The sequence below is a fragment of the Pinus tabuliformis genome, chromosome 9, assembly GCF_031772625.1.
Source record: "Pinus tabuliformis cultivar Carrire ecotype Pingquan chromosome 9, CPIR1, whole genome shotgun sequence".
Classification (NCBI taxonomy): Eukaryota; Viridiplantae; Streptophyta; class Pinopsida; order Pinales; family Pinaceae; genus Pinus; species Pinus tabuliformis.
In genome coordinates, this window is record NC_142307.1 from 394,009,958 (window position 1) to 394,023,165 (window position 13,208).

Sequence of the window (13,208 nt, forward strand, 5' to 3'; positions counted from 1 at the left end):
TTAGCTAGCTTGTGAGTAGAGAGTTGATTATACTTGTGCAGGAATTATTCTAGTGAGAAAAATCTTTGTATTTTCACTGAGATTTTTGATTAATGCAATATAGATAGTATGGTTATTGAGCTGTGGCTTTCCCCGGATAAATATTGTGTTATGTGCCATTGATTATATTACTCTTGTTGATTATTGTTTTCATCGACCTATTGGTTTCCGCTGTTTGAGAGTAGAGTAGATTCTTGTCTTGCGTTTTAGTACATTACATGAGCTATGAATCTACAGGAAAATCTACAAGATGCACCCTTGAAAACCTATCCCTGGGATCTTTCTTAATCATAAGACAATTTTTAGCTTTAAGGAAAGCTTTAAGGCACTAGTTCTTACTATAACCCTTACTATTAAAAAAATTCAAGAGATGGGTTTTTTCATCATCGAGGTGCTTTTCATCAGAAACTCTTAATGCCCTAGTGGCTAAGGTGTTGAGAAGACCTAGCTTTTGAGTAGGGAAATAATGGGATTTAACATTAATATATTGGTTTGTGTGGGTTTTCTATCGAAAGACCTGATGGGAGAAAGAATGATCCTCTTCTTTAGAAATAAGGATGTTAAGGAAATGTAGATACCCATTGATTTCAAATTCCATGGTAAACTTAACAAAACTCGATTGATTGTTAAGATGCTAGAAAAAAAGGTCCAACTTCTCCTGACCATGGGGCCAGATGACGCAAGTGTCATCCACAAACCTTTTCCACAACTTCGGTTGGAATAGAGAAGAGGAAAACACCTTAGATTCAAATTCTTCCATGTGAGGAAGAGGTGTTGCACCGATTCTTCCTCGTTTCGACACAATGTACACTATCCCAGACCCTCTTTACCTCCTTTTTGAATATTATTCCAAGTTGGAACTCTATTCTGCAAGATGTACCAAAAAAAGAGCCTTGCTTTGGCATGGAAAGCTAATTTTCTGTAAACTTTTCCACCACCACACTTGTTCATTCTGTTGTTGCGTCTGGATTTGGCTGAGATATCCATATCTAAGAGCATACGAGCCCGAAGGCGCATAGATCCACCTTAATTCATCCTCTCACCCTCCTATTCTAATATGTGATATTTTTAGTTCATTAACATACTCCTGCCACATATGAGAGTATTCCTCATTCAACTAGAGTTGATATGCCCTTAACCATCCTTAGACCCAAGGAGTAGTTCTTCGAATATCCGTCGCCTGACTAAGATAAGTGATTCCTTGATTATTTAAGCTTTGTACCATTTCATCTGGTAACCTGAAATTGTTTGAGCCTCCAATCCATGGATCCAACCCGATTCAAATCTTTTTCCCATTTCGTACCTCCCATGCTAAATTAGAGCCCACAATGTTGAAAGCTGCTATAGTAGCCTTCTAGATGACCGAAGAATTGGGAGTCCTTTTAACGGGGTTTCTTATCCACTCTTCAGTTGTTTGGGGGAAATATATTCCCTGTGAACAACAAATGTCCAAAGGTTTTCAGCTACAATAAGATTCCAACTTATTTTTGCTGATAGTGATCTGGCAAAAAAAAGGGATGTCTTTCATATCCCAACCACCCTAGGCTTTTGGCATTGCAATCTTGTCCCAAGCCACCTATGGGAGAGTATTTAATTCTTTGTTTCTAGCGCATAGAAAGCTGTTGCATCTCCTCCTAATTCCCTAAAGAGTTCCTTTCAGAACCCATGTCAGGGCAGTCCAGTATACCAGAATAACCTCCAAAACTAACTTTATCATCACTAATCACCCTACCCTCGACAAGCATTTGAGGCTCCAATGACTTATTCATTTTTCTACCTTTGCCACTGGCCACCTCCAGTCCTCCTTGTAGTCATTTTCTTTGAGGTGAAACTCCAAATATTTGAAACATTCCCTCATTGGCTTTGCCTCAAAGGGAAGCGCACACTGAACTTCTAGAACTTCCTACTGTGACAGGCCTGAGAAAGACAAAACTGATTTTCTGACATTGAGAACCATTCCTGTAGCTTTGTGGAATAATGTGAGGGCTTGTTTTAAACAATCAATGTCTTGCCTGGAACCATTAGTGAACAAAAGAATATCATCGATGAAAATATGGGTAATGAAAAGATTTAGAGCAACCTCAATCCCATGCAGGGCCCCACTTCGTTTTGCTTCTAAGAGAATTATGTTGAGCCCTTCCGCTGCCACGAGAAAAAGGAAGGGGGACAAAGGGCATCCGTGTTTGAGGTTGTGCTGAGAGTGGAAGAAGGGAGACATTGTCCCATTGATTAGAACCGCAAAGGAAAAATCCATTATACACCCCATGATCAATTTATAAATGTGTTTCCAAACCCTAAATGGGTCAACAACATTCTTAAGTAGATCCATCTTATCCTGTTGTATGTTTTGGAGAGATCAATTTTTTCTATGACTCATTTCAACTTCCTTATTTTGATGTTGTGAAGGCCTTCCTAGGCCACCCCTATTAGTTTCAGAGTCATCCATTTTAGTTTCTTACCCAGTTTTGGAAAAAAAAACATTACTTCGTATTGTTTCTACTTTAAGTTCACAACTAATAACTATTAATTTTAATTTATTATAAAAATAAATATAATTATCAATTTTTTAATTTAAAAATAATTAACATAATTATATTAAGAAATGTGATTTATATACATATACATTTTTTTTAATTAATAAAATTTATTATTTTTCACAAATAAATATAAATTTAAAGTTTCAAAATAATAATATTTAAAATATGGAAAAAAAATAAAAATAAAAATATGCAGTGTCTATTCTTTATAACCATAAACTAATTTTTTTTAATTAAAACAATATGACACATTCTAACCTTATTCAACCCTCCCACATTCCAACCTTATATTTTTAAATTAAAACAAATTAATTTGACACATTCTAACCTTAATCTTATTTAATCGGCTAACATTCTAACCTTATTCTGCTATTGCTTTTCAAGTAATGTACTTTAAAAAAAATTGGCTTATTTTCCTATGTTATATCTTATTTTTCTAGAATTTAGGAAAAAACATTTAATACATTGTTTCTTGCCATTGCTTTTGAAGTAATCCACTTTTAATTTTTTATCTAATTTTTTTTTTTTTAATAGAATTTGAAATTTTTTAGTAAGTAAATTTTTTATAATCAAAGTGCTTCTCAAATCACAAACACTTTATAAAGATTTGTCATTGCTTTTCACTCTGTTTTAACCACAAATATTTTATAAAGATGTACTTTATAAAGATGTTGTTAATAGTAAGCTATACATATCATAGCATAGTCACTAACATATATGTATTATATTCCACGAAAATAGAATCAATCAGATTGCTAGCCTTTTAGAGATAAAGATAAGATTGCTAGCATTCTAATCACTCTGAGTCCCTGGGTCATTCATTCACACAACACCATTCCTGTCATCGCCTGGCCCATTAGTGGCATGTTGCCTTCCCGATCTCAATCAACACATTCTGTTTTCCTTGCAGCAGCAGTCCTTACACGTTCAAAATTAGATTTCTGAGTTTCCATTTGTTTCTTTTGCTTCTCTCTCCGCTTTGAGTAACGCCATGGCCCAGGAGTCTTGCTCTTTGAGTAACGCCATGGCCCAGGAGTCTTCCTCTTTGAGTAACGCCATGGCTGTAGTGACAGGAGCTGCAGGTAATGTTGCAGCGGACATGATAAACAAGAGTCTTGTTGCTCCAATCATGAAGCAGCTAGATGATGTTATTCACATGGATCGAAACAACCAGTTCCTGCAAGGTAAGTTAGACCGTGTGAAGAACCTTTTACAATGTATTTCCATTCGCCTTGAAAATAAAGAAACAAAACCCCACGACGGCATTGCATATTGTTTGGCAAGGATGCGTGATGCCGTCCAAGAGGCCAAGAACCTCAGCGCTCAGGCCGAAGAGAAACAAAAGAGTCTGTATTGGGTTTTGTACAGACTCAGTATTTCCGGACAAATTACAGGATTGAACGCCAAGTTTGACGAGCTCTTCAAAGAGCTTGTACTTGACTTTTCAATATTGGAGAAAGCTCAGCGAATCTTGGACAGACCGCTGCCAGATGCTTTCCTTCAGCCCGAGCAAAACGGGGATTTCGCACTACTGGGATTTGAAAATGCCAAAACTCAGCTCCAGACTTTGATTACCGAGAAAGCTCCACAAGTGATTGGTGTCTACGGAATGCCTGGTGTTGGAAAGACCTCGCTGCTCCAAGAGGCATACAACTTTTACAAGGTCAGTGATGTCTTTGATGTTGTGATCTGGCTAACAGTATCTCGAATCTATACAATTTCAGCCTTGCAGGATCGTATTGGTAAGTCAATCAATATAAATTTCTCTACCGCTGATGATAATGATACCAAGAAGATGGCGTTGTCTGCAAATCTGAAGAACACAAAATTTCTTTTAATATTGGACGACCTCTGGAGTGCAGTGGATCTGAAAGAATTAGGTGTGGCATCCCGGAATGATAAAGGTAGCAAGGTTGTGTTCTCCACGCGTGATAGAGAGATAACATTAAGGGAGGCTGATGAGTCCATGGAAGTGGAACTCTTGTCCAAGGAAGATGGGTGGCGTTTATTTGAGAGAGTAGCTTTCAGAGGCAGCGATGCTGAAGGCGAAATAAAGGAGTGTGCCAAAGAAATAGCAGAGGAGTGTAAATGTTTGCCACTGGCCATAACAGTAGTGGCCAAAGCAATGAGAGCCAAAAAAACACTAGATGAGTGGAAGACTTCTTTGTATCAAATGAAACACTCTTCTTTTCCATATACTCATGTATCTGTTGACAAAGAATTGTATCAGAAATTAAGATGGAGCTATGAGGAGCTGGCCCAAACTCCAAAGTTGCAGCTCTGTTTTCTTTATTGTGCTATGTATCCAGAAGATGAGAAAATTTGGGTGGATGAATTGGTGCGAGTATGGATCGCCGAGGGATTTATTGAGGACATGCAGCTTGGGCACAGTTATGTGAAGCTTCTGATATATCGTGGTTTGTTTCAGAGTGTCAATCCTGAAAAGCAGGGCGTCAACAAACCTGTCAATGTATGGAAAAAGAGGTTTATAACAGTGCACGATGTTATTCGTGACGTGGCTATCAATATTGGGGAGCAGCAGAATAGTTATTTCTGCCGTGCAGGATTAAAACTCTCAGCTATCCCAGACAGAGCTCAGCATTGCCAAAGGGTATCAGTCCGTTGTAATAAAATTGAATCTGTGCGGGAGGAGATCCTATGTACACAACTTGTAAGTCTATTCTTATCCACAAATCCATTAACCTGTAATGTTCAAGGGAGCTTTCTAAACAATCTCAATTCACTGAGGGTTCTTGATCTGTCCAATACCCAAATAGAGTCGGTGCCAACATCTCTCCCTGAGTTGAGGGTACTTGATCTCTCCAATACCCAAATAGAGTCGGTGCCGACATCTCTCCCTGAGTTGAGGGTACTTGATCTCTCCAATACCAAAATAAAGTCGGTGCCAACATCCTTCACTCGGCTCGAGTTTCTCACCATGAGAGGTACTTGCATCAAGGAATTGCCCAGCCAGATAGGTAAACTTTCTGACCTTGAATTTCTAGATGTTTCAGAGTGTAAATATCTGACATCATTACCAGAAGAAATATCTCAACTGAGATCATTGAGAAGACTGCATTTGAGTATGGGTATGGAAAATGCTGTGACAGATCCCAAAAATGTGATGGCCCTCAGGGGTCTCAAAAATCTCACAGAGCTCCATTTATACTTGTTTTTCAAATTTGAAGAACATGGAAAAATGGAAACCATAATGGGATCGTGGGTGGAAATGAGACATTTGTATTTGCATTATAATCACATGATTCCTTCCAAGTCCAATCTTCCTGAGGGGATGCAGAGAATGAAGAACTTGCAGACTCTTGTGTTGTATGACTACAGAGGAACAAGGTTGCCAGATTGGATATGTGAGTTTCAACAATTAGAGAGGTTAGAATTGGATTCTTGTGAGAACGTTGAGAAGCTTCCTTTATTGGGGGGTTTGCCATCTTTGAAATTTCTTAAATTAAGAAAGTATTACCGTGTGAGGGACTTGGAGATAGGGAGTTGTGGATTTCCAAAGTTAGAGATGTTGCATTTGTCAGAGATTCCCAAGCTGAGAAGTATCGGTAGAGGTGTGTTGGAAGAAGCAGCATTACCTAATCTTCGTGTTTTAAAGATTAAAAAGTGTCCATTATTGAGGAAATTGCCGATAGGATTGGAAAAGTTACCCCATTTCAAGGCATTATATGGTCATAAAATCAGTTGGTGGGAAAAGCTGATCTGGGAGGATCATAATATGAAAATATGTCTTGACAAATTATTTAGAGAGATTTAGATGAAGATTCAAAATGTAATATGTAATAGGTTGTTTTATAATGATTATCTGGAGAAATTTGGATGCAAATTAGAAATGTGAGATGTAATAGGTTGTTATAGAGTGAGTAGAGGTCGAACATGTAGGCAAACAGGTCACTTACAAAGCACGTGCCCAGCAGTCAAAAAAGACAGCCGCAGAAAAAAGAAAACGGAAAAACAAGCAAAAGGTTGGTACATCCCACCACCTCCCCCGGATGACGAGGAGGAAGAGGAGATGGAATATGACAACCCAAATGAGAACAATCAGATGAATAAAGAATCAGCTGTAGAAGACACAGGTGCACAGGACAATATAGAGACAGTTTTGGCAAGAAGAGCAGAAATGGACATGGGAAGAAATAAACGCATACACACATCAGACACATCAGATTCTGAAAACCCTCAACCTGTGGCTGAAAATGCATTAGCACTCATAACTCCCACAGCGTCTCAGGGGAATTGGAGAAAGGTAGAGAAGAAAAAAGGGAGAAAAGTCTGACTTTTCCCCAACATTTTATTTACTGTTATCTTTGTTTTTTGTTAGGATGAACAGCTTAATACAGTGAACTGATAGCATACCCTGCGTGGTAATACAGCAAACAGCAACTGATGATATTTTGTAATTTTTGCCTATTAATGATATATATATTGATTTTTCCAGTGGAAAAAAGGTTGTTATAGAGTGAGAAATTTAGATGGAAATTAGAAATGTGAGCTGTAATAGGTTGCTGTAGAGTGAGAAATTTAGATGGAAATTAGAAATATGAGATGTAATAGGTTGCTATAGAGTGAGAAATTTAGAGTGAGAAATTTAGATGGAAATTAGAAATATGAGATGTAATAGGTTGTTATAGAATGTAATAGGCCAAATAAATAATATATGATATTCCAAATTCGATTGGTATTGTGTGTAATTTGTAATGAGTGAAAAAAATAATTTAGAAAGATCATAATATGAAAATATGTCTTTGGTACATCTCTATGGGTTATTATTATGTCATGAGTAAATCTCCATGTGTTATTATTATATCACAACAAATTTGCATTTGCAACCATAATAATAATTATTTTTAATCAATATGTTATTCTTTTTATTTTTATTTTTTTTAATTTTCTTTATAATAAAAAATTAAAGCACTTTTTTTGGTTTTTATACATATATTTCGTTATAATATATATAATATATATACGTACAACTTTTTTTGGTTTTTATACATATATTTCGTTATAATATATATAATATATATATATACATCAAAATTATCAGCTGAGAGACAAAGAGCAGTTACACAAAATCCTCTTTCCTACTTAAGCAAGGAAACTACAGTTACACAAAATCCCCCTCCTTACCTAAACAAAGAAAGCTGATATGTGAGTTGAAGAGTATCTATATCTTCCCTGAAAATGGCGTTTTTAGCTGAAATCTCCATTGTCAGGTTTATCTAAATGCAAGAATAAAAATAAATTAAAAAAAAAATAAACCTCAATCTTCCCTGAAAATAGCATTCTTGGCTGAAATCCCGATTGTCAAGTCTATCTAAATGCAAGAATAAAAATAAACTAAAAGAAAAATAAAGCTCATTACTTTTGTTTTTTAAAACTAACCAAATACTTATAAAAACATTGGGAAAACAGCCAAGTATACTCCAAATTATTTGGATTTAAATAATCTCTTCATATTTAGCATTGTCATGTGGACATGAAAATGAGTGGAACACTAATTGGTTGCATGATTAGCATAAGAGTTAGTTTACAAAAGCTAATATCTTAATGTAAATCAAATATTTTCTAGCATAATAATTACATTATAATTGTTTAAGGTATTTTAGTTTTCCATTTTATAATAATTACATTATAAATGGTTAAGGTATTTTAGTTTTCTATTTTATTTTTATATTATTGATGCAAATTTTAAGAAAAGTATTTTAGTTTTTCATTTTATTTATATATTATTTATGTAAGTTTTAATTTTTTAATTAGTTGTGGCAAGAACTAGAGTAATTGATTTTCTTGTTGACTAGTATTAGTTTAGTATTGACTAGTCTAATTTATAATGTTTAATTTAAGAAAATAAATATTTATTTTTTAATATAATTGAAAAATATTTTTCAAATATTTGATTGGATCATAACTTTGAAGGTCTTATTGCAACCTTCGGTGCCATGTGGATAATTGCCTTAGAATTTTTTGCTATAATTTCTGGATATAGCGGATCATAACTTTGAATGTCTTACTGCAGCATTTTGTGACATGTGGATAAATAATTGACTTATTTATGCCATAATTTTAAAATATGTGTGCAATAATTTTTTAATGTTAATCTTCATAATTTAAATCTTTGAAAGTATCTCATATTCACTTAAACAAGGGCTACATAGTAGCTAGTACCAGCCATTTAGCTTAAATATAGTTTAATTAAACAAAAAAATAACAAAGACAAAAATTTAATCCTATATATATATCATAATATTAAGTGCCATAACAAAAAATTAAGAAATATGATTAACTAATATTGTTTATATTAACACACACACACACATATATAAAAAATTGCTTACCATTAAATTTATTAAAATATGTTTTAAATATAATAATAAGTCATCTTAAATTGAAATATTGTGAAAAAATTATAATTCATGAAAATAAAAATAATAGAAAACATAAAAATAAAATAATAAAAAAGTTAAATAAAAACCAAATAAAACTAAAAACAAAAAATTAGTAACTAATAGAAATGGAAATGGAAGTTACCAAACAATTCATAATAAGACCTCAACCAATCACCTTACACATAAATAAATTTAAATAATAATAATAAAATAACAAAAATTGAATACCTAATATTAAACTATGGATAAGCATCATAAATTTTTGGTCAAAGACAAACTAATACCAAGTCAAAGGAAAAACTGAATGCGTTGTAACATGCCTGCTACAACTATAATAATTTATTTACCATCACCATAATTTAAGCAAGTATTTGTATGAAAAGAATATTTGTATAAAAAATGAATAGGAACCAAATGGAAATAAATATATTTACAGGGGTTACTACCTACTAGTATGCATTAATAGGCAATTAACTTTTCTACTTCATATATCAATTTACAATTTTTCTAAAAACATAACATCCACTTAAATGGTAGGGACTACGTTGTCGTGTGACAATTGTTACCAGTCCCTACTACCACAAGGCTATAGCAATCTGTTTTGCTTTTGACCTTCCATTAGTTGAGCTTTGATAATATATTCTTTAATGGTTAACTTTATATATATATCTATATATATATATATATATATATATATATATATATAAACCAATTTGTAACTCTTATTTCCACTTTCATAATACATGTATGAAATAATAGTTTTTTAAGCCAAATTCTAGATCTGTGCAACTTCTATCACTATCATTACTCTTAATGGATATTTTCACAAAGTTTTAAACAACCTACAAGATAAGGAAGCGATTTTTCACAAAAATTCACTTCTTTGTGAGTAAATAAATATACGAGAATCACAAATCCTTTGATATCTTAAACAAAGAAAACAATTGAAATTATCTTAAATAAAGAAAGCAATTGAAATTATCCATGGAACCTCGGGTATGGAGTTTTCAAGGTTACGGTATTCAAAACTGATCTATATTTAATGATTTCTTTATTGTCTATATTGCACACTACCCAAGGATCAACCCAACTCTTTAGGATGGTTGGATTTACTCAATGTAGATGTCCACGGTGGCTACAAAACATAAATTTGAATTAGTGATTGGTAGGATTTGGCGAGAGGTGGAGAAGACTTAGATGAGGCTGGTTGAATGAGTTGCTCCTTGCAGATCAAAAACTCTTGCAATAACACATATTCATTTCTTCATTTATGCATAACTTTATGTAAATGTGGAATAAATGAGTTGAATTTGAGAAACTGATTTATTGATGGCTAAAGGATCAAATTTATGGAATGGAATGCTTTCTAATCTACAGGAAACTCAAGAAACCAAAATGAAAATTGCAGATGCTTCTAAGAAATCATTAACAATGATCTACTCAACAAGAAATCCTAAGCTATGTAATAACCAAAAGATAAATTTGTTTTTGGGGCTGTGAGAGTGGGGCCCTCAAACCATGATCCCATGAGGGAGATGAGGATGAGGCCACTATCACAAGATTTTCTGAAGTCTTTTCTTTCACTACTGTAACACTGATCTACTTCTCCAACTAATGGAAGCAAAACTAACCAATCATTCAAAGACTTGTAAATTAAACAAAACAAAGATAACTTCAACAACTAATCTATGATTCTAATATAAGGATACATGTACAAAAAGAGAAACCTCTGCTACTAGGGTTGGGCCCTAACCCAAGAGCTTCAGCCCTCCGAGTCAACTTAGTGCATCAAAGAAACCCTTTTCATTATCACCAAAATGTCAAAAATAACATGAGAATAACAGTCACAATATCTTAGCTCAAAATTGCCTCTTGGATACAGTAAAAAGTCGAAATATAATGAGGCCCTAGGCCTTCTTACTTATACAACTGAAGCTAACAACAACTTCCTTAAAATTAGGGAGACTTGGCTCCCAAACTCAAATTGAATTGTCTTCAACTATCACTGGATTGGCTGCCAATGAACTTGGTGGGCTTGGCTGCTTGTAATTTCGAGCTGATGAGATCTGGTGGAGGAATATTCGAGTGATTGAGGAGTTAAGGAGGAAGACCCAATCTCCTAAAATCCGTCTTGCTTGTCTACCTCGAGTTCCTGCACTTAAATTAGCCCAAAACTGCTCCAAATCCCACAATTAATGCATGTTAGGCCACATGACATAACATATCACCTTCACCCTTCTCACTAAGCAAAATATAATAAAATATGTAAAGAAATGTGAGACAAAATGATTTTAATAAGCTGGAGAGTGGCATTAAGGCCCATATAATTTACTTATTGATGAGCCTCATCAAGGAGAAAATTCTAAGTTATACAAGGTTTCAAGACTATGATTCATAGATTCAGTTTGTTAATAGATTTTGGATTTTAATAAGGCACGTTTTAATTATTCCATGTTTTGGCCTTTTTTTGGAATCCAGTGGACCAATTCTTTATGACATTGTAATTTTTCATTGTTTAAATCACATTTTTGATTATATAAATCAATTAAATGTCTTGAAAAATCTTGGAGCATTTGCATTGTATTGATTACATAACCCAAACCTATAATTCTAACAAATATCTATTGAATTTAGATGAACTAATATACCTACACAAGGAGAAAAACAAATACAAAACAAATATTATGTATTTTAATTGTATTTATTTAAATTTAAATTAACTAATATACCTAAAGAGAAGGAAAAAAAAAAAAAAAAATCATATATTATACATTTTAATAGTATTTAAAGATGGATTATTTCATGTTTACAATTTAAAATAACTTATTAAGTTGAGAGGCTCATTTTAGAATTCAGTATGATGTGTAAGGATGTTCGTCCACCATCAAAATTGAAATTTCGCTAATGTCGGCCAAAATAAAAAAATTTAACACTTGAAAAAATTAAATCCCTCTTAACGCATGTTTGATTCATATTTAAGATAAATCTATATTGATTTATAATAAAATATTAAAAAGATAATAATTTTATGAAACTAATTAAATAAAAATAAAATAATAGAATTGTTTTTTCTATTATTTATATTTTAATTTAAAAAGGTCTTCATATATAATATAAATTAGTTTTATTCCATTTATATATCATATTTTAAATATTCTAATGAAATAATACAATACACAACATCATAATAATAATAATAAAAACAAAGTTTAAAGGGAATTCTAAATTGGTATGGTAATCTTATGTTCTGATACGTGTGGGACCACTGTTGTGATAGAGCAGTATCACTTTCAACGTCTAACAAACTTTAAATAAAGTGGATGGAGGTACAATTATTAGTCTCCTTATTTTTTATTCTTTAAATAAAGTGGATGGAGGTACAATTATTAGTCTCCTTATTTTTTATTCTTTAAAATATATGTAGTTTATTCAATTTTCTAAAGCAAGTGGAATAAATTACCATCTTAGTTGAATCAGCAGAAATGAAATTAAATTAAATTTTAAACATATTCTTTCTGAACACGCATAGCCATTCACATGGTACATTAATTATCACCCTTTAAAATAATAATATTTATCAAAACAAAGTCATGACGTCAGCATAACTTTTTCCACCATATCTTGGTAAAGATTTTTTGCCATACAACGAACACTAATCAATCAATAGAGTACGTGTATATTGGAGTGTTCTATTTAAATAGCACGATTCAGGGGTTAAATATGTCAGGTCTACCTGCTCATCAAGAATTTTTTTTTGTGATGGTTTAGTTTTATTTCAGTTTAATAAATAGTTTATTGATCCTCAATTCTTATAAGGTGATTTGACCTCTTTGTTGTTAAACCCTAAGCTTTTATCCAATATTCAACTATTTTGACATTGATTTAATAGTTTAATAGATTTCTTTCGGTTCACCGTCCAGATCTCTTTTGCAAATCCCTTTCGGTTCTTTTCCTCAGATCTATTCCACATATTTCTCTGCGGCTGGGCTCTAGGGCCGCAGCACTTCGGTGGGTCGTAACGGTGACTGGAGTTTTAGTTGCCGCCGTTGGTGCCACTTCTGTTGAGAAGGGAGTTGAGGGGCTAGGGCAAGTAAAATATGGCTCCCACCTTCGCGAAAATAGCTGCTGGCTCAGTGCCGTCTGCTTCTGGAGGGCAAGCTCCTGCCCATATTGTCAGTGAAGCCCCAGCGCCCACTATCCAGGTGGTCCAGGCCTCACTCGATGAGGC

General features: G+C 33.5%; 1 protein-coding gene across 1 annotated transcript; it reads left to right on the forward strand.

Moving 5' to 3' along the window:
- Positions 1-3,337: 3,337 nt before the first annotated feature.
- On the forward strand, positions 3,338-6,420 carry LOC149148803 (putative disease resistance protein At1g61300). Its single transcript, XM_089439950.1, has one exon. The coding sequence runs from the start codon at positions 3,568-3,570 to the stop codon at positions 6,349-6,351; it is 2,784 nt and encodes a 927-aa protein (XP_089296076.1). The 5' UTR covers positions 3,338-3,567; the 3' UTR covers positions 6,352-6,420.
- The last annotated feature ends 6,788 nt before the right edge of the window (positions 6,421-13,208 follow it).

Excerpts from the sequence above, each read along its gene's own strand:
- LOC149148803 (XM_089439950.1), top strand. The coding sequence starts at position 3,568 with ATGGCCCAGGAGTCTTGCTCTTTGAGTAACGCCATGGCCCAGGAGTCT.